The 22506-nt window shown below is 42.9% G+C and overlaps 1 protein-coding gene and 1 non-coding gene across 2 annotated transcripts; one reads left to right on the top strand and one right to left on the bottom strand.

Moving 5' to 3' along the window:
* The first annotated feature begins 1000 nt into the window (after positions 1 to 1000).
* On the top strand, positions 1001 to 1086 carry TRNAY-GUA. Its single transcript is given in 2 exon segments — positions 1001 to 1037; positions 1051 to 1086. It is a non-coding gene; the product is annotated as a tRNA-Tyr (tRNA).
* A 153-nt stretch (positions 1087 to 1239) lies between these two features.
* Positions 1240 to 2051, bottom strand: LOC124665725 (dynein light chain LC6, flagellar outer arm-like). Its single transcript, XM_047203111.1, has 2 exons — positions 1765 to 2051; positions 1240 to 1651 (listed from the first exon to the last, which is right to left on the bottom strand). The coding sequence occupies exons 1-2, from the start codon at positions 2044 to 2046 to the stop codon at positions 1490 to 1492; spliced, it is 444 nt and encodes a 147-aa protein (XP_047059067.1). The 5' UTR covers positions 2047 to 2051; the 3' UTR covers positions 1240 to 1489.
* Between the last annotated feature and the right edge of the window lie 20455 nt (positions 2052 to 22506).

Below are 22506 nucleotides of genomic sequence, written 5' to 3'. Positions count from 1 at the left end.
ATTGTCCGAACCAATTTTTTTTATTATCAACACCTTGCAATCCTGAGAGATTCTTATTTTATTCGCCAAATATAGATTACACCTAGCATCCAACTTATGTATAGTAACAACAGTATGGAAAATCCATTTTTGGCTCATATGTGTAGATGCATCATTGCCCAAAAAACATATTTCAAAATGTCAAAAAAATCTGATTTTTTCCCTAGATGTACATCTGGAAATTCTATGTCGACACACAAAGTCTTCGTGAAAAAATAGCATTTATCTGACTTGTGTAAAAATAATAATTTTTGGTGCTACAAAATAGGTTCTCACAAGTTTTTGTTTTTTTACATAGCCCACAAAAATGTATTTTTCTAATAAAAATTTGTGTGCGAGCACACCATGTTCAGGTGTACATCTAAAATATTTTTTCATAATTTTTTGACATTTAAAAATTATTTTTATAATATGTAAACACCATGTCCCAACAGTATTATTAACCTTTGTTTTGAGCGGCAGTATTATTAACTTCTGTATTACCTCTACCTAAATTAACACCCACTTTACTAGCAATGCTATGAAATGAAGCAGCAGCAGCACTTTCAGTTGTTCTACTCGCAAACGCTACATTGCTGAATCAAAAAGGCTATGTTTGGTAGCAGTGTATTTTTGAAGTATTTCAACAATACTACAGTTTCTCAAAATACCACAGTTCTAAATACTTTAATGTGTTTGGCTGTGATTAAAGATTATATTGTATTAATACTTCATTATGTCTCAGAACGTGCTATTTTTGAAGTATTGGAAAAATAACTCTAGACCTCTTTTTCTGAAACGGAAGTATTACTAGAAGATGCATAAAATACTTTGGTTTTGTAATACTTCAGTTTTAGAAATACTTTGTTGCCAAACTATTGAATTTTAGATGAGTATGTCTTTCATGCAGAAACATCAAAAGTCCATTGTAGTAAAAAAGTATCCATGTAAATATATACTTATTACGTTTTATAATCAAAAACCGACCTTAGCTCAGTTGGTAGAGCGGAGGACTGTAGTATTTGCAGATCAATCCTTAGGTCACTGGTTCGAATCCGGTAGGTCGGAATATATATGTTTTTTTTCCTTTTTTTTTAAAATCTATAATCCTTTTGCCACGTTTCTCCATACCTGTTTTCTAACGAGAGATGAGCTTCTATTTTGATTTGTGATTTCTGTAGCATGCTGGATTCATGCACCAATTCTGAATCAATCTGAATCGAGACTGCGCGTATAGCACAACAAAAGTTTTGCAAGTCAATTCAATTAGCCATACTCTCATCTGAAATTCTGAGTCGGAGATTGTACAGCGAAAGTTCATCATCATCTCAGATCAATTCCCGAGTTCAACGTATCCACACCCTACTTGCAATGCAGGACCATATTGGTTGGTACATTTCATGTTCATGCTAGTACTAGCTGCCGCCCCGAAATCACCAGGATGAGGACGGGCGAGTTCGGCCGCAGCTGATCAGCACCGCCGTGGTTGTTCATCCGCAGCGCCTTTGAAGACGAGGAACCTGAGCGACTCCAGCTTGAAGTATATGAAGCTCCCCTTGCTGTGCGTGAAGTAGCAGCCGAAGCTGCAGCCGACCACGCATTGCCACCCCGGGCCATGGATCGTGTCAAACTCCTGCAGCCATCCAAATCAAATCAAATCAGATCATTGACCAGCACTTGCACAGCTAATTTGCTGTTTTCTTGCCAGAAAACACTGCAGAGTTGCTAGCTGTCGTAAGCAGTTACCTTCTTGATGTGAGCCGCGATGCTCCGGCAGTCGAGGACGTCGAAGCGGTCGAGGGCGCTGGACGCCGCCGACGTCGCCTGCAGCTGCATCTTCGCCGGCATGTCGGTGTCCTCCACCGTCGCCTTCCCTTCCAGCATTTTCGCTCGCCTCTTTCCTGTGCTGCGGGAGCTCTCTATGATTGGTGCGAATTGATGTGGGAGCAGAGATGATGCGAGCAGATCTGGGCGTACCCCCGCCCTTTTGTAGGCGGACGCCGGATAGGCACAAGACTTCACGCTCATGCGTACACGTCAATGTGACGTGCTAACGAGATTCAAACGAAAATGATAAGAAAACGGACGTGCTAACGACCAGCACCAGCTCGAGCGAGCGAGCGAGCGGCGATCAAGGGCTAATTCCTGGATAGAGCACTTGAGGCACAGGTGCTCCGATTGCCTGATTGGTTTTGAGATTGGAGATGCTCTGTTCTCTTTTTCCTTCTCTTTTCTGACCTAAAATGGAGGGTGTTCCTGGGTCACGTTCGTTTTCTTGACCGAGCAGGGCGCCTGAATGTGGCGATTCTGGTGGCTGGAATGAGTAATTAGTTCAAAGAGCACGTTATGAGATATGGAGTGGTTTGATTCGATGAGTTATTTACTTCGAATTTGGTGCCTATTTGGTCAGCTGCGTGAGGCTGGAAGTCTCCGGACTACTTGGTCAGCTGCGTTTTACTTCAAGAAACACGTGCGGGTCTCTATTGTTCAGTTCATCTTCGTCTTCGTGGTCCCGTAAATAATATACTCCTGGATCGGAAGCAACGGGTGAGACAAGAGACGAGCTCCATGAAAAGGGGAAACCTTGGATCCAGACATAACATATTATTCTCTAAGATCTACAGCCTAGTTGAAATATATATTTATTTAAAGCATCTTCACCGGCGTCTCTTTCTTACAATGTGTTTTGGACCGTTCAAAATTGTATTCATTTTGGAGGCGTTCGGCACATGTATTCGTTTTGGCGGCGACGTCATCGATCGAGCGCTAACTTAGGGTCTCTAGGAAATGCTCTACGTCGTGTCTCTCAGAGCTTCCTCCAAACAGCGCTAGATTTAGCGTTTGGGAGACGATATTTCTTTGTGTCGTGTTTGGGGGATGTTGCTGCCCAGCCGTGTTCTTCAAACGCGATCTCCAAACTTGTTATTACATTAAAATACTTTTGTTGCATTTCCATTTCAATAAAGAGGAGGAACATTACAATTTACATAAACTAATGCATAGTTTGATTTTACACAAATTAATACATAGTTAAAATATTGCAAAATGAGAAAATCTAATTAGTGTTGGCCTCACAGATTTCATATGTTCGTTGCCAAGAAAGAATACTCTCAGGCATTGTTAGTCACCCAAACTCGAAATCCAGCTGGCCATAATAGCCCTGTTACTCCTATGCAGGGAGAACATACAGAAAACTTCGTGGCCATCTCGCTGTGAAGAAAGAACACTTGGTGTGTTCAGTCGTCGTCATCTTCGTCGTCCCTGTGGTAGTGCCGGCTGCAGGACGTGTCGTCGAACACCTTCATGCTCATCTCCTCGTCGCCTTGGTAGGAGAATGTGAGTACACATCCGGCTTAGATGTCGTGGAAACGCTTGACCTTCTCCCAGCCGGTGTGAAGGTACATCTTGCCGCGCCCGTCGAAGAGCACGTCCACCGGCCACCGGCAGAAGCCGCAGCCAGCCTCCCGCAGCTGCAGTGCGGCCGGCTCGTTGCCGACGACGAACTTGGTATTGAGAACGACGATGAACTCGAACTCCCACTCCCATCAGAAGAGGACGACGACGCACGCGGCGACGACCGTGCAGGCCTTGCTGCTCTAGCACGGCCGTTGCGGCCGTGGCCACTACCAGCCATGGAATGGCCCTCGACTCTCGAGATGGTGGCGGCTAGGGTTGGGGAGAGAGGCACCAGGGTTTGTGTGTGAGGGACGATGCGAGAGCGTCCATTTTTATAGGCCGGAGGGAGGCGATGGAGCGGCAACGCACATTAACGCCGACACGAAGAGCTAGGCGCGATGAGACGTGTCGCTGCACCTCTGTGAAAACTGCACCATCGCTGCGCGTCAATAACTTCCATCGCGAGGTAGGCAACGGTTGGACGCCGTTCGTGTGTCAATGATGCGTCGGGCCTGCCAATCCCCGCCTCGCTTCTCGCTTTGTCCGGCGCCTCGAAGTGTCCCCTGTGGTGGGGCCGGGCTCGGGACGCCGAACACCGTATTGGACCGCGTCGGGTGGAAGGAGGCTTTGGGGCATGCTTTGGGGGACGGACTAGAGATGCTCTTAGTTGCCTTCCTGAACATTGCTTAGGTGCTCGTGTACATGATAGAGGCGTGATTGGTTGTTGTGAAGTCTTTTCCCACTTCCATCGGGCAAAGTTTGGTGCGTTTGGCACCCTGTGGAGCAAAACTTTTACTGCATAGCACGATTTTTAAAGCAATCTAGATACACGCAAAAGTTAGTCCACTAGGCACGCTCGATTTCACTGTTCCTCCGCGTATATGCATTGGCGAGCGCAACTTGGAAAAAGACATGCATTCGTCGGGAAGAGCGAGAGATGCCACGGTGCATCGAGAAAGTGCACCATAAATCCCCTCACCGCTCACTCACCCCTCTCACTCTCCGCCATTCTCAACCGACGTCTCCTCTCCTTCTCTCTCCTAGCACCACCGACGGTTGTACTACCACCAGTAGATCCAAGACCACCGCGACGACGATAGGAGAGCACACAATCGAAGACTTCATCGAGCAAGCCTTCATCGATGCCGGCCGAGACTCGTTCTTCCACTGCTCAAGCTGCTAGGCAAGGACAACAATGACGTTAAGGCTCGAGTCCAAGGTCATAAGCTTGAATGTGCGTAGATCTGTGGTACTGCGAGGACTTATGTATGCTTATTTAGCGCATACACGGTAGATCTGTTGAGTTTGTGATAACTGCTTGTCCGGATAGTATTTTTAGCTAGTTCATCTTGTTGTGCCATATATGTTGGCTGGAAATAAGATCTGCTTGTTATTCGCACTTAGGATCTTGTTGGTAAGGTCAGATCTGGTTTTAGGTACATTGCATGTTTGATTGGGGGATTTTACTATTCATGTTGATGATTACACTCTAGTACAAAGCCGTGAAGAGATGTTCCTTCTGAAACTATTGGCATGATCAAAGACCATTGTTTGATCATGCCGTAGGTTCGGTAGGATCAAGTCTTTCATTTGTGTGTGCTATGTTTTATGAGTCCCATTGTTTTCCGTGGTACTATGAGACCATGATTTGTTGCAATCCTTGCTTAATGTGAGGCCATGATTTGTTCTTCAGCGTTTTGCTAGTCTTTAAGCCCACGATTATAATGTAACCACACGCTGCCGGCAAAATGTTTCTTTCTGACCTTCAGGGTTTTGTTTGTCATGACTGTGCATAGTTCTTGGTGATAAAGAATCATATGTGCCGCAATGTGGTTAATATGAGGCTCAAGATTGTTATAGTCTCTTAGCCTATAATTAAACTGATGATGAGATGATATGTATGCTTGTTCATCATGTATGATGTACATACAACTCTTTGATCTCCTTCATTCTTTTGTTGCAGTGCTCAAAGATGATGTTAGGTGCACTGAGCACAACTTTGGCGATGGCCACTACAAGGGAGACGACACCCCTGCCAAGAGGCCAGGGGGCTGTGAAGGTCGGACATTTCCATGACGACATCGGTTGAACCTACTTTGCTAAAGTGGTTCTGTTGTAAGGGTACATTGCCCATAAGTGTTTTTTGGTAATTAATGACAATATCTATGGACTAATGTTTCATTGCGTTTATATGAAAGAATGTTCCATAGGTAATGTTGTTGTAGTCCATGTGTTGGATTCAAGTGTGGATGCCATGAAGATAAAGATATACCTTGGGTATTGGTATCAAGATCATCGATATGAAGAGAAGAAATGTTTGAGTAAGAGATTCTTGGTGCGATTTTTTCTCAAATACATATTGCTATATATTACTTGGGAAATCGTTTGCTTAAATACATATCATCATTGTACATATCAAGAGTATCTATATTTACATGGTTCTTAATTCATATATTTAACAATATGCCTTTTGTGAAGTTGATCTTGAATCCTTGAAATATACCGCCATAAATTAATTCCAATGTTCTCATTTTCTTTGACGATTGATACTCTTGTGTGTGGTGAATATTGTAGATCATCTTCATCTTGGTTTGCTTCTTATTCCCTTATTCTCTTGCCAAGAAATCTTTGTTTCTCAGGTTTGTCTTCCTTGCCTCTTTGAAAAATAATTTGATAAAATCTCTTGATTCATATAATGTATTTTTTTTTGGAAAACAAACCTTTTTTGGTATATTGTGCCATTGTGAAAAGTGTAGAGGGTTTGGTTTATTTGTTGGAACCTTGCTCTTTTGAGAGTTTGGTATCTCATTCTTTCTTCTATGATTTATTTTCTTGAACGATATAAATCTTTGAGCATGTTTTTTTATTACATCTTTTATGTCCAATAACTTCTACTTATTCATTTATTGAACTTTGTTGAACAAATCTGTTGTTGATTTGCTTCTTGGATATAATTTTGAAAACAAATATGTTTTGTCACACCTTTTATGCTTTCTTGTATTTGTCGGTGTTTTGTCCAAGTTGTATCTTGTTTGGGTCTTGAAAGCCTTTATGCATGCTTTTATGTAATATGTTTGTATTTTTTGCATGCTTGTCGATCCAATATATAGGGTATACTCCATCAAATCCTAAGTGGCTAATATGTGCATGAAATTCAAATTTCATCCATAAATATGGACATATTTATATGGAGTTTGTCCTATGTATTGTGGTTAGCCTAACCACTTTGGACCCAATAAGTTTGGGGACCAAAATGTACTTGAATGTTGTTTTAGGTACATTGGAGATGCAATTGATGATTTCCTCATTTATAAGGAAGGTGTTGTCCCATATGATGATTGGAGCAATGCTTGGATGCCAAATATGTCCTTTAACAATTTATTGCATATCAATTTCTCAACATGCTCTCATGTGCAATATTGTTGAAATTGCACTTTGAATCCTTCTTTTTGATAATTGTTTCCATTCTCAAAATATCTCAACTAGCTTTAGTTCCCTTATTGTTAGTTGTGATGTTTTTGAGATTTTGTTGGTTGAATTTCATTAATATACCATAAGAGAAAATGGATCCATTTGCTATATATGCTTTTAAGCAAGAATCCTTTTGGTATATATTTTGACTTCCTATTTGATACCATGTCTTATTTACTTCAATTAACCTTTGGTGTGTGCATGTCTCTTTGTGTATTGTTTATAATGATTTTTTGTCCACCTATAAACTTATATACACAAGAGTGTTAATCTCTCGCCTTGATATCCTCGTTCCTTGCCGACCATCTTTTTTATCCATTTGTTTTTTGGTGGTGTTGGTAAGAACTTGATTTATGAGTGTTTGGTTTACTTTGATTGCATCTTCATGCACTCATATCTCATGAATGTTTTTGGACTCAAGTTTGTCTTGATAGGCGTATTGTTTCTTATCAATACTATATTTCTCTCCTTGTGTTCTAAATAATATGGAGGGAGTGAGGATACCATGTTTGTGCATATTGTATTAAAATGCAATTATTCTAATTTCTGCACGAACAACACGAACATTGGGGAGCTTCCATATTCATTTGGAACACTATTTCTCTTATCATGCCATCTTGTTTTGTCCAATTGATTCTTTGGATCCTTTGATCCTTTGGTTCATTCGTTGAAGTTTCTTCACCTTGTTATCTTTCTGTAATCTTTGATCTCCAATATAGTTTGATTTCCTCAGAGTATTCGTCATTGTATATGTGCATTTGATTTCACTCATGTTATGAGAAATGCACACTTTGGGAAGGAACTCATACTATATTGACCTTCTAAAATTCGATCATCCATTTTGTCACTTGTTGACTATGGGGGATAATGATACGTCTCTGACGTATCGATAATTTCTTGTGTTCCATGCCACATTATTGATGATATCTACATGTTTTATACATACTTTATGTCATATTTATGCGTTTTCCGGAACTAACCTATTGACGAGATGCCGAAGGGCCAGTTCCTGTTTTCTGCTGTTTTTGGTTCCAGAAATCCTAGTAAGGAAATATTCTCGGAATCGGACGAAATCAACGCCCAGCATCTTAGAATCCCCGGAAGCATCCAGAACACAGAGAGTCGCCAGAGGGGGGCCACAGGCCCACCAGATGATAGGGCGGCGCGGCCCGGGCCCCGGCCGCGCCACCCTAGCGTGTCACCGCCTCGTTGACCTTCGACGCCGCCTCTTCGCCTATATAAAGGTCCCGGACCTAAAACCTCGAGACGGAAAAGCCACGGTACGAGAAACCTTCCGGAGCCGCCGCCATCGCGAAGCCAAGATCTGGGGGACAGCAGTCTCTGTTCCGGCACGCCGCCGGGACGGAGAAGTGCCCCCGGAAGGCTTCTCCATCGACACCACCGCCATCTTCATCACCGCTGTTGTCTCCCATGAGGAGGGAGTAGTTCTCCATCGAGGCTCGGGGCTGAACCGGTAGCTATGTGGTTAATCTCTCTCCTATGTACTTCAATACAATGATCTCATGAGCTGCTTTACATGATTGAGATCCATATATGATGAGCTTTGTATCGCTACTAGTTGTGTGCTACTCATGTGATGTTATTAAAGTAGTCTATTCCTCCTGCATGGTGTAAAGGTGACTAGTGTGTGCACCGTGTGGTTCTTGTCGTAGGCTATGATCATGATCTCTTGTAGATTGTGGAGTTAATTATCATTATGATAGTATTGATGTGATCTATTCCTCCTTCATAGTGTAATGTGGACAGTGTGTGCGCTATGTTAGTTCTTGGTTTATTTTGCAATGATCTATTATGCTCTAAGGTTATTTAAATATGAACATTGAATTGTGGAGCTTGTTAACTCCGGCATTGAGGGTTCGTGTAATCCTACGCAATGTGTTCATCATCCAACAAAAGAGTGTATGTAGCACATATGAGAAAGAGTTATTTATATGCGATCAATGTTGAGAGTGTCCACTAGTGAAAGTGCAATCCCTAGGCCTTGTTCCTAAATACTTCTATCGCTGCTTGTTTACTGTTTTACTATGTTTCTACTGCCTGCAATATTACCACCATCAACTACACGCCAGCAAGCACTTTTCTGGTGCCGTTGCCGCTGCTCATACTTATTTATACCACCTGTATTTCACTATCTCTTCGCCGAACTAGTGCACCTATTAGGTGTGTTGGGGACACAAGAGACTTCTTGCTTTGTGGTTGCAGGGTTGCATGAGAGGGATATCTTTTAGGGATTTCTATTTTCGTGCCCTCCGGTCCTTAGTTGTACTCAGTTTTCCCCAGCTCCTTAGTTTTTCCTCAGTTTTCCCCAAGCCCTTGTTTGAAACCCGCGAAAGCAGCTCAGACGGCAGGATTCCCGTTTAGTTGACCGTTCTGTCACGTGTGGGGCCGCGTCTTGTGGGGCCGAGTCGTGTGGGCCCGCGTCGCGTGGGGCTGGTAGAAAGGGCCCGCGTGGGACAGGACGAGAAGCGTTTGGTTGCACGTGAGCAGGAGCTGGGTTCTGTCTCTCTCGGCCCCAAATTGGCATCCCTATTAAGTGCACCTTTTCCCCCTCTTTCTCTCTGTCCTTTTCACCAAATTAGTATAAAATCTAGAGAAGCTTGCATTTCTGACTTTCTTCAATTATTTGTGCCTTTTGGCCCTCGTTGTTTGCCCAATATGGCAGCAAATCTAGTACTCCCTCCGGTTCATATGTATGTAGTTAAATCTAGAAGCAAATCTCCAGGATAATGTACGATAAATTCACGAGTCATAGTAAATCAAGAAAACTAAGTACGGCCAACAAAATATAGTAGACTAGGGATAGATAATCCCTAGATAATATGGATAGATAATAGGCTGCATACACAGCAGCCAACATAGTAACGAGGTTCTTCACGAGCACCATCATACTAACATAACAACAAGGGATCCCTAGCTAACAACAAAGGGATCCCAACAACAAACTAGGAGGCAGCAGCAGCAGCAGCACACGTCCGGGACTCCGCCTACCCCATCTGGCTCTCCCTCCACTTGTTGCTCTTGCTCCCCTTGGGAGCCTTGGGCTTGAGCGGAGGCATGCGCCCGGCGGAGATCTCCACCCGCTGGAAGCTGCGGAGGTGCATGCCGAGCGCCCTGTGCTTGGCGCGGAAGGAGTGGACGTTCACCGTCGTGCCGACCTTGGGGAAGGTGTTGCTGATGTTCTCAGCATGCGTGACGAGGCGGTTGAAGTCCGTGGCGCCGAGTCTCCTGGTGCAGAAGGGGCACCTGTACACCTCCTTGGCGAAGTAGGAGATGTACGGCCGACCTGCAGCCTCCGCAGCACACTGGCGAGTCTTGACGTCCTCCTCGCTATTCGTCGCTGCCGACGTCGCTGCCGGACATCCGATCCATATCAAACAGAAACTAGTGAATGAGTTGCAACGATGACTAACGTACATGATAACAAAGTTAAGAAAAACAGAGTCAGCCTCGGTTAGAGTGGACATGATTATATATCTACGGGGAAGGGGTAAGCGAACTAAAGCTCATGCACAACAGATTTGTACACAGCAATGGTTCGCTGAACCCTCCTCGTAAAAATTTGTGCCCAACCATTCATCATAGGCAAAGAAACAGATTCTAGATCTGAACTAGATCTGAACTTGAACACATTCGAGATTATTTGCAAAATTAAACGGTTGATATCTTTTGATTAGTGCATAAAATAACCGATTGAGATCCCATGATTACTTGCATAAATTAACCGATTGAGATCCAATATTACTTGCATAAATTAACCGAACAGCCGAACCCCAAATCAAGAAGTGATCAAAACAAAATGGAATAAAATCGACGCAAATATTAGCCCAATACTGATCCATCTACAGATCCATCTACACCAGCAAAAATAGGGTTCAAAAAGGAATGGGGAACAAAAAAGGAAGCAAACCGTAGTTACCTCGTTCCATGGGTCCTCCAGGGAGGTGTCGTAGGGGTTCGGGGCGGGACGTACGGCACGGGGTCGTAGGGGTCCCATCCCGCCGGGATCTGACTGCCACCGGCGGCAGCAGCCTCCGATGCACCGGCGGCGGCGGCGGCGGCGGCGGCATCGTCCGTCGAGGGGACGGGGCCGAAGATGGAGGCGTCGCGCTTCGAGCCAACCTCGACGATGGGATTGGCATTCTCCTTGTCCATCTCTCCGGCGGAGGAAGAGGAAGAGGAAGAGGGAGAGGGAGAGGGTTTTTGCTTTGGAGAAGATGATGGGACGTGGGAGAGAGTTGGCGATGCGTGAGCGAGTGAGAGTGACAGAGACAGTGGGAGGAGGCGTCTATAAAGGCGAGGGGTGGTTAATGCGACCCGCGTCCTACGCGTGCACGAGTGCACGTCCGCACGTCTTGGACTTCCGCAACGCGACACGCGTCCACGATTGCACGTCTCGACTTCTCCACCGCGACCCGCGTCTACGCGTCAACAATTGCACGTGTCCTCGAGTCTAACCCTGGAAATTTAGATATACTCGGGTATACCCTCGAGTCTTATACTAGCATTTTTTGTGTGCTCAATTTTCCCCTCGAGTGCTAATATCGGCTAGTGCAATATACTCAGTTTTACCCTCAAGTGGCTGGTCAACAGAGAGTCAACAAATGGGATTAACTAGTTAAATGAGTCATTTAATGTGCAAAAAAATCCTAAAAAGAGTGGCACTTACTCATGGAGTCTTTACCACAAATTGACACTTCTCAAATCATAGATAAATCATAGATAAATCAAGTTTTACCACAAATTGCCACTTCTCAAATCACCTAGTAGCTATGAAGGTGCATGGTTTTCCACAATAAGCCCTTCCCAAAACAGACTTCCCCCAAATCATACTTTGTCTAAATGAGGCCACAATTCTCACACTCGATGTATATTGGTATTGCAAATAGTTTGAGGTAGGCCAAGATGGGTTTCATTGTACAAAACACGCATTTTCCATTTTTTAAATCTCATATTTGAATCCCTTAGTCTATTTACTACTCAGGTGCCCTTGGTTTCTTGATAGTACTCGGTTTTGCCCTCTCTCTTGACAAATTCTCGCGAGACGTGCATCATCGCTCCGATTGGTCTAGCCCATGTCACGCGGATCGTGCCCACCGACCGTTGATCGTATGATATAGGGAACGGGCGGGATAACCCCTCTCTCTCTCTCGTTGGCGGTTAATTAGCTTGCTGAAGGGCGGTTTTCCGTATTATTTTTCACGCGCTAAAAATTATAAACTGTTTTAGGCGTTATTTTTCACGCAAAAAATGATAAACCATCACCGATTTGTTGTTACCATTACTTTTCACGCAAAAAAATGATAAACCATCACCGATTTGTTGTTGCCATTACTTTTCACGCAAAAAATTGATAAACCATCAACAATTTGTTGTAGCCATTACTTTTCACGCAAAAAAAATGATAAACCATCACCGATTTGTTGTTGCCATTACTTTTCACGCAAAAAATGATAAACCATCAACAATTTGTTGTAGCCATTACTTTTACGCAAAAAATGATAAACCATCAACAATTTGTTGTTGCCATTACTTTTCACGCAAAAAATATGATAAACCATCACCGATTTGTTGTTGCCATTACTTTTCACGCAAAAAATGATAAACCATCAACAATTTGTTGTAGCCATTACTTTTCACGCAAAAAATGATAAACCATCAACAATTTGTTGTAGCCATTACTTTTCACGCAAAAAAATGATAAACCATCAACAATTTGTTGTAGCCATTACTTTTCACGCAGAAAAAACCTAATTTGTTACAAAAGCTGGTTTCGAGTGAGACCTAACCAAGTTTGGCATACATGATGGCATACCTATAACAACAAGGAATATCTAAAAGGGAAAGTTTCAGAAAATTTAGGGTGAAAATGATGCCATACATGATGCTGTTTTTCGAGGTTTTGACCTGAAAATCAATTGGGTATTGTAAAGGGAAATAAAAAGTTCGAAAAATGTAAAAACGAAACAATCTATCTATCTATGTATAGAAGATCAGCTGTATGAAATTTGAGGTTATTTAGAGAAGGTAGAAAAAATCACCTTGTTAGAAAAGCTGGTTTCGGCGAGACGAAACGGCATGCGCTTAAGCAAAGTGATTTTTTCGAACATCTCCAAATGACCCCAAATTTTCCATACATGATGCCATACGTGTAACAACAAGGAACCCTATCTAAAAAGTGTCAAAAAGTTTGCCCAACCGTATAGCTCTATCAAAAAGAACCTCACCATGGCGCTAGTATAATTTTGGGATAGTTACAAACTTTCGTTACCTAACCTTCAACATGAAACTTGTTTCAAATTCATTTTGGCCTACAAGAAACAAATCCCAACTTGATTCGAGCACCACAGCCTCCAAACGATGCCGATGCCGATATCGGCATGGTCGAACGGCTATGCTCGCCGCCATCGCTAGGTCAACGTCGGGATGCACCCTCAATCCCGTCCCCTCATTCGATCACCGACACACCGGAGATACCGCCGAGGCCAATGCCGAACGTACATGCCGATGCCAATGCCGATCATGCATGCACGCCGCCGTGGGCACGGCCACGCCGACCCGCTATGCTGGACGCCACGGACCGCCGCGAGATCTTTCCCTTCGCCACCACACTCTCCTAGCACCCACCTATACACGCCGGAAAGGAGAGACACTAGTTTTCTCTACATTGCTCGCGTTCGTGTCCGACACGGTCGGTCAAAGTTTTGAGGTGGTCGTCGATGTCGTCGACCATTTCTTCTCTTCTTTGCATGGTTAAACGCGTCTAGTTCATATCTATCTAATGCGTCCGGTCTCGCCTCATGCAGTTCTTTGTGGACGTCGATCTCATCTCGGCACCCCGCATGCCACCTCCTCCGTGCCATCGCTGTAGAGCTCCGTTTAAAAATCTAATCCTACCCGTGTATTGCCCCTTGTATCGGCGTCATGGCCGTACTTGTCATTTGATATACCGAAGCCCCACTCGTTCGCGTTTTGGTCGGGGATACGGCGATGCTTACGGTCAAACAAAGATGGATGGTCCGACGTGTCTTTGCGGGCTCTACGTGGCCCCACTAGTCGGAAGATAACGGTCAACCGTCGGGCAACCGGCCGTTACATCACGTCTGATGGTTTCAGACAAACGCTTGGGTAAAACTGAGGAAAAACTAAGGAGCTGGGGAAAACTGAGCACAACTAAGGACCCGAGGGCACGAAAATAGAAATCCCTATCTTTTACCTCTTCCTCCCTGAGATCGATAAACCTTGGGTGATCCACTTAAGGGAAACTTGCTGCTGTTCTACAAACCTCTGCTCTTGGAGGCCCAACACTGTCTACAAGAATAGAAGCTCCCGTAGACATCAAGCTATTTTCCGGCGCCGTTGCCGGGGAGGAAAGGTAAAAGGTACTCACACTCCGGATCTCGGCTACTAAGCTATTTTCGCCGTTGTAAGTACTCGAAGCTATTTCCTTTAGATCCTGCAATTGCATCTTTTTGTTTCTTGTTTACACTAGTTTGGCATAATGGACAGCAATGAGCTTCTTATTCTATTTCCTGATTTAAGACATGGATGGTTTGATGCGAAAATTAAAAAACCTATGAAACCTTATTTGCATGCTGGTAGTAATATTAGTATGAACGCTTTGAACACCATTGTTGATAATGATATAGAAAGTTCTAAGCTTGGGGAAGCTGGTTTTCATGATATTTTTAGTCCCCCAAGCATTGAGGAGAAAATTTTCTTTGATGATACTTTGCCTCCTATTTATGATGATTATAATGATAGTGGTCTTTTGGTGCCACCTACTATGGAGAGTAAATTTTGTTGTGATTATACTATGCCTCCTACACTTGATGAGAATAATAATGATATCTACTTTGTTGAATTTGCTCCTACTACAATTAATAAGAATAACTATGCTTATGTTGGGAGTAGTAATAATTTTATGCATGAGACTCATGATAAGAATGCTTTATGTGATAGTTATATTGTTGAGTTTGCTCATGATGCTACTGAAAGTTATTATGAGAGAGGAAAATATGGTTGTAGAAATTTTCATGTTACTAAAACACCTCTCTATGTGCTGAAATTTTTGAAGCTACACTTGTTCTATCTTCCTATGCTTGTTACTTTTTTCTTCATGAACTTGTTTATTTACAAGATTCCTTTTCATAGGAAGCATGTTAGGTTTAAATTTGTTTTGAATTTGCTTCTTGACGCTCTCTTTTGCTTCATACTCTATTTTTCATGTGAGCATCATTAAAACTGCTGAGCCCATCTTAATGGCTATAAAGAAAGAACTTCTTGGGAGATAACCCATGTGTTATTTTGCTACAGTACTTTGTTTTATATTTGTGTCTTGGAAGTTGTTTACTACTGTAGCAACCTCTCCTTATCTTATTTTATTGCATTGTTGTGCCAAGTAAAGTCTTTGATAGAAAGGTTGATACTAGATTTGGATTGCTGCGCAGTAACAGATTTCTTTGCTGTCACGAATTTCGACCTGCCCCTCTGTAGGTAGCTCAGAAAAATATGCCAATTTACGTGCGTGATCCTCAGATATGTACGCAACTTTCATTCAATTTGGGCATTTTCATTTGAGCAAGTCTGGTGCCTCGATAAAATCCATCTTTACGGACTGTTCTGTTTTGACAGATTCTGCCTTTTATTTCGCATTGCCTCTTTTGCTATGTTGGATGAATTTCTTTGATCCATTAATGTCCAGTAGCTTTATGCAATGTCCAGAAGTGTTAAGAATGATTGTGTCACCTCTGAACATGTTAATTTTTATTGTGCACTAACCCTCTAATGAGTTGTTTCGAGTTTGGTGTGGAGGAAGTTTTCAAGGGTCAAGAGAGGAGGATGATATACTATGATCAAGAAGAGTGAAAGCTCTAAGCTTGGGGATGCCCCGGTGGTTCACCCCTGCATATTTCAAGAAGACTCAAGCATCTAAGCTTGGGGATGCCCAAGGCATCCCCTTCTTCATCGATAAATTTATCAGGTTCCTCCCTTGAAACTATATTTTTATTCGGCCACATCTTATGTACTTTACTTGGAGCGTCGGTTTGTTTTTGTTTTTGTTTTGTTTGAATAAAGTTGGATCCTTGCATCCTTGTGTGGGAGAGAGACACGCTCCGCTGGTTCATATGAACACATGTGTTCTTAGCTTTTAATGTTCATGGCGAAGGTTGAAACTCCTTCGTTAATTGTTATATGATTGGAAACGGAAAATGCTACATGTAGTAATTCTAAAATGTCTTGAATAATTTGATACTTGGCAATTGTTGTGCTCATGTTTAAGCTCTTGCATCATATACTTTGCACCCATTAATGAAGAAACACCTAGAGCTTGCTAAATTTGGTTTGCATATTTGGTCTCTCTAAAGTCTAGATAATTTCTAGTATTGAGTTTTGAACGACAAGGAAGACGGTGTAGAGTCTTATAATGTTTACAATATATCTTTTATGTGAGTTTTGCTGCACCGGTTCATCCTTGTGTTTGTTTCAAATAACCTTGCTAGCCTAAACCTTGTATCGAGAGGGAATACTTCTCATGCATCCAAAATCCTTGAGCCAACCACTATGCCATTTGTGTCCACCATACCTACCTACTACCTGGTATTTCTCCGCCATTCCAAAGTAAATTGCTTGAGTGCTACCTTTAAAATTTCCATCATTCGTCTTTACAATATATAGCTCATGGGACAAATAGCTTAAAAACTATTGTGGTATTGAATATGTACTTATGCACTTTATCTCTTATTAAGTTGCTTGTTGTGCGATAACCATGTTCCTGGGGACGCCATCAACTCTTTGTTGAATATCATGTGAGTTGCTATGCATGTCCGTCTTGTCTGAAGTAAGAGATATCTACCACTTTAATGGTTAGAGCATGCATATTGTTAGAGAAGAACATTGGGCCGCTAACTAAAGCCATGAATCATGGTGGAAGTTTCAGTTTTGGACATATATCCTCAATCTCATATGAGAATAATAATTGTTGCCACATGCTTATGCATTAAAGAGGAGTCCATTATCTGTTGTCCATGTTGTCCCGGTATGGATGTCTAAGTTGAGAATAATCAAAAGCGAGAAATCCAAAATGCGAGCTTTCTCCTTAGACCTTTGTACAGGCGGCATGGAGGTACCCCATTGTGACACTTGGTTAAAACATGTGTATTGCGATGATCCGGTAGTCCAAGCTAATTAGGACAAGGTGCGGGCACTATTAGTATACTATGCATGAGGCTTGCAACTTGTAAGATATAATTTACATGGTACATATGCTTTATTACTACCGTTGACAAAATTGTTTCATGTTTTCAAAACCAAAGCTCTAGCACAAATATAGCAATCGATGCATTCCTCTTTGAAGGACCTTTCTTTTACCTTTTATGTTGAGTCAGTTCACCTATCTCTCTCCACCTCAAGAAGCAAACACTTGTGTGAACTGTGCATTGATTCCTACATACTTGCATATTGCACTTGTTATATTGCTTTGCACTGACAAACTATCATGAGATATACATGTTACAAGTTGAAAGCAACCGCTGAAACTTAATCTTCTTTGTGTTGTTTCAATACCTTTACTTTGATTTATTGCTTTATGAGTTAACTCTTATGGAAGACTTATTGATGCTTGTCTTGAAGTACTATTCATGAAAAGTCTTTGCTTTATGATTCACTTGTTTACTCATATCATTACCATTATTTTGATCGCTGCATTCATTACATATGTTTACAAATAGTATGATCAAGGTTATGATGGCATGTCACTTCAGAAATTTTCTTTGTTATCGTTTACCTGCTCGGGACGAGCAGGAACTAAGCTTGGGGATGCTGATACGTCTCTGACGTATCGATAATTTCTTGTGTTCCATGCCACATTATTGATGATATCTACATGTTTTATACATACTTTATGTCATATTTATGCGTTTTCCGGAACTAACCTATTGACGAGATGTCGAAGGGCCAGTTCCTGTTTTCTGCTGTTTTTGGTTCCAGAAATCCTAGTAAGGAAATATTCTCGGAATCGGACGAAATCAACGCCCAGCATCTTAGAATCCCCGGAAGCATCCAGAACACCCGAGAGTCGCCAGAGGGGGGCCACGGGCCCACCGGATGATAGGGCGGCGCGGCCCAGGCCCCGGCCGCGCCACCCTAGCGTGTCACCGCCTCGTTGACCTTCCGACGCCGCCTCTTCGCCTATATAAAGGTCCCGGACCTAAAACCTCGAGACGGAAAAGCCACGGTACGAGAAACCTTCCGGAGCCGCCGCCATCGCGAAGCCAAGATCTGGGGGACAGGAGTCTCTGTTCCGGCACGCCGCCGGGACGGGGAAGTGCCCCCGGAAGGCTTCTCCATCGACACCACCGCCATCTTCATCACCGCCCCTGTCTCCCATGAGGAGGGAGTAGTTCTCCATCGAGGCTCGGGGCTGAACCGGTAGCTATGTGGTTAATCTCTCTCCTATGTACTTCAATACAATGATCTCATGAGCTGCTTTACATGATTGAGATCCATATGATGAGCTTTGTATCGCTACTAGTTGTGTGCTACTCATGTGATGTTATTAAAGTAGTCTATTCCTCCTGCATGGTGTAAAGGTGACTAGTGTGTGCACCGTGTGGTTCTTGTCGTAGGCTATGATCATGATCTCTTGTAGATTGTGGAGTTAATTATCATTATGATAGTATTGATGTGATCTATTCCTCCTTCATAGTGTAATGTGGACGGTGTGTGCGCTATGTTAGTTCTTGGTTTATTTTGCAATGATCTATTATGCTCTAAGGTTATTTAAATATGAACATTGAATTGTGGAGCTTGTTAACTCCGGCATTGAGGGTTCGTGTAATCCTACGCAATGTGTTCATCATCCAACAAAAGAGTGTATGCAGCACATATGAGAAAGAGTTATTTATTATGCGATCAATGTTGAGAGTGTCCACTAGTGAAAGTGTAATCCCTAGGCCTTGTTCCTAAATACTGCTATCGCTGCTTGTTTACTGTTTTACTATGTTTCTACTCGCTCGCAATATTACCACCATCAACTACACGCCAGCAAGCACTTTTCCGGTGCCGTTGCCACTTGCTCATACTTATTTATACCACCTGTATTTCACTATCTCTTCGCCGAACTAGTGCACCTATTAGGTGTGTTGGGGACACAAGAGACTTCTTGCTTTGTGGTTGCGGGGTTGCATGAGAGGGATATCTTTGACCTCTTCCTCCCTGAGATCGATAAACCTTGGGTGATCCACTTAAGGGAAACTTGCTGCTGTTCTACAAACCTCTGCTCTTGGAGGCCCAACACTGTCTACAAGAATAGAAGCTCCCGTAGACATCAGATAATTTTAGAGGATTTAAGGGAAATGGTTTTATACTTAATTTTGGTTTGTGCTTAAGTATTTCGACTCTCATGCATTTCATATTTATTATGCATTGCATCGGAATTCCCAAATACCTAATAGGAAACAGACCTTGTCCGCAGCCGAATAATTCAGCATACAAGTGAACATAGTCTTGGGCATCACCGAAATAAAACAACTCGCTCTTATGAAGTTTATCTTTAGACCCGATAATTGCTCGAACGCTGGCAAAGCTAACTTCAGGTGACTTGCTTTTTCAAGATCAAAAACAATTGTATCATCAGCATATTGTAGGATGTATAAAACCCCCATCTACAAGATGTGGAATCACTCATTCAATCTGACCATCAGACTTTGCGCGTTGAATCATAGCAACTAGCATATTCGTCACTATGTTAAATAACATTAGCGATAATAGCTCACCCTGTCTGAGTCCCTTCTTGGTTCGAAAGTAATTGCCCGCGTCATCATTAACTTTAATGGCAATACTTCCACCCGAGATGAAACTATTAATTAAAGCACGCCACTAATCAGAAAAGTCTTTCATTCTGCGAGTTTGTTGGAGAAAAGACCACTTAACCTTATCATAAGCTTTTTCAAAGTTAATATTTGAAATCACCTCATTCAGGTCCTTCCGATGTAGTTCATGAAATGTTTCATGAAAGACCACCACCCCATCAAGGATGTTACGCCCCATCAAGGAAATCCCGAAATTTCGTGATGGGAAATTCGGGAAAAAATATTTCGGGTTCTGAAAAATGACACCCAAAAATACATCATAATATTTGACTCCCGACAATTCGGGTAGTCGATAATTCGGGTTCGGGATCGGGAATTGCTGAATAGCCCGAAATAACATACCGGAAAAAAATTGACAGCAAGAAGCCAAGAAGGAGAGTTTCAACAGGGCCCTTCTCAACTCCAACCACGCTCCATCTAGTATCTACACTCCCGCAACATAGATATACGAGACAAGATCGATCCTACCTAGTCTCCACGGTGATGCGAGGAGTATGGAACGCGCTGGTCTCCACGGCGAGGCGGGGAGGATGGAGTGCGGAGGCGTCCCGCCGAGTGTCCTAGGAGGTGTCGATGAGGAGAGGGCAACGATGAGGCCGCGAGCTGCTCCGGAAGGAAGGCCTGACTCGCACGCGAGACGGCCCACTCCTCATCCAGGTCGCGGCTGGAGGACCTGAGGAAACGCGGAGTGGGGAGACAGGAGGAGAATGTGTGCGGCCGTGCGCTCGTTCTAGTCTAGGGTTACCCCCGCATCGCTCCACTTGGGCTGAGCTTGGGGCATCTGGGCTTTGTAAGTTCTAATCGTTCATAGGTTGCTTGGGATATTCAGGATGTTCGGGTGACACAACTAGAGGCTCGAAATTTCTGAAATAATTCAGGAATTTGAAACACCTTCCCGAAATAGATACTCGGGTTTTTCGGGTTCGGGTATACGGGTTCGTGATCGGAAATTTTGGGTTCGGGATCTGGGTTTTATGCCTGGAGTGATTACGCCCTTGCATAAAAATAGTTTGTGAAGGACGGATCATATGGTCAACCATGATAGATTGCGGAATATGATTGTATTGATATGCGGTAATTGGTGATTACATTGAGCCTCTTAGGCTGTTTATATAGTAGAGAAGACTTGGAGGGCAAGAAGCTTAGTAGAGATAGATCTACGTTACAATCATAAACTACCTAATATAACTAAACGTAATATACTCTAACCCCCCCCCCCCGCAGTGTCAACATCGGGCGCCACAATGTTGAGACTGGAGCGTATGTCAACGGAGGACTTAGGATGGAGTCCTTTGGTAAAAATATCTGCAAATTGTGCACTTGTTGGAACATGCAGAACACGAACTTCTCCAAGAGCAACCTTTTCCCGAACAAAGTGAATGTCGATCTCGATGTGCTTAGCACGGCGATGCTGCATAAGATTAGAGGCCATATAGACGGCTGGAATGTTGTCGCAGTACACAATAGTGGCGTGCTCGACGGGGCGCTGGAGTTCCACAAGTAGTTGGCGAATCCAAACTGCTTCAGCAACAGCATGCGCAACCGCCCTGTATTCCGCTTCAGCCGAAGACCGAGATACCGTAACCTGCCTTTTCGATGACCAAGAAACAAGATTATCACCCAAATAAACACAAAAGTTGGATGTGGATCGTCGAGTGTCTGGACATCCTGCCCAGTCTGCATGAGAATAAACTGTCAAACTTTTTGGGGAAGATGAGTTAAGTAATAGGCCATGATCAAGAGTTCCTTTTAAGTAGCGAAGAATATTTTTTACATGAGAACGATGAGGCAAACGAGGATCATGCATATAGAGACATGCTTGCTGAAAAGAATAAGAGATGTTGGGTCAAGTGAGAGTAGCATATTGTAAAGCACCAGTGAGACTATGATATAAGGTTGAATCTCGAATAGGATCACCGTCAGCCGAGAGTTTAGTGCCAACATCAGCTAGTGTACGACAGGGTTGACAGTCAATCATGCCAGCTCGGTTTAAGAGATCAATAATATATTGTCATTGAGAAAGAAAAAGAGTAGAAGATGTTCTAGTGGCAGTGATACCAAGAAAATGATGAAGTGATCCTAAATTAGTCATAGAAAATTCTTTGTTAAGAAGAGTGATGATATGTTTATGAAAAGAGTCAAAGGAAGTTGTAATAACAATATCATCTACGTATAAAAGAAGATATGCCGTGTGAGAGGAAGATTTGAAAATAAATAGAGATGTGTCAGATTTAGAAGGGATAAAACCAATAGTTTGAATAAATGTAGCAAATCGTTGAAACCAGGCACGAGGAGCTTGTTTAAGACCATAGAGGGATTTGTTGAGAAGACAGATAAGATTTGGATTAGAGGAATCTTCAAATCCAGATGGTTGTTGACAATAAACGGTTTCATTGAGAGTACCATTAAGAAAGGCATTTTTAACATCAAGTTGGTGAATAGGCCAAGACGAAGAAACTGCAAGACTGAGGATGATGCGAATAGTGCTTGGCTTGACAACAGGAGAGAAGGTTTCATCAAAATCAATTCCTTGTTATTGAGAAAAACCTCTGCAAACCCAACGATCCTTGTAGCGAGCCAAAGACCCATCGGAGTTATACTTATGACGAAATACCCACTTTCCCGAGACAATATTGGCATCGGATGGTTTAGGAACAAGAGTCCATGTATTATTTTGAATAAGAGCATCAAATTCATCTTTCATGGCCGAGTGCCATAATGTATCAAGAAG

The sequence above is a fragment of the Lolium rigidum genome, chromosome 6, assembly GCF_022539505.1.
Source record: "Lolium rigidum isolate FL_2022 chromosome 6, APGP_CSIRO_Lrig_0.1, whole genome shotgun sequence".
In the NCBI taxonomy this organism is placed as follows: domain Eukaryota; kingdom Viridiplantae; phylum Streptophyta; class Magnoliopsida; order Poales; family Poaceae; genus Lolium; species Lolium rigidum.
Note: the sequence above shows the minus strand (reverse complement) of the source record. Positions and strands in the feature narration are given on the sequence as shown.

Coding starts and splice junctions, on each gene's coding strand:
- LOC124665725 (XM_047203111.1), bottom strand. CDS start 2,046: ATGAGCGTGAAGTCTTGTGCCTATCCGGCGTCCGCCTACAAAAGGGCG. Junction 1,652..1,764: donor TCGCGGCTCACATCAAGAAG/GTAACTGCTTAC, acceptor GGATGGCTGCAG/GAGTTTGACACGATCCATGG.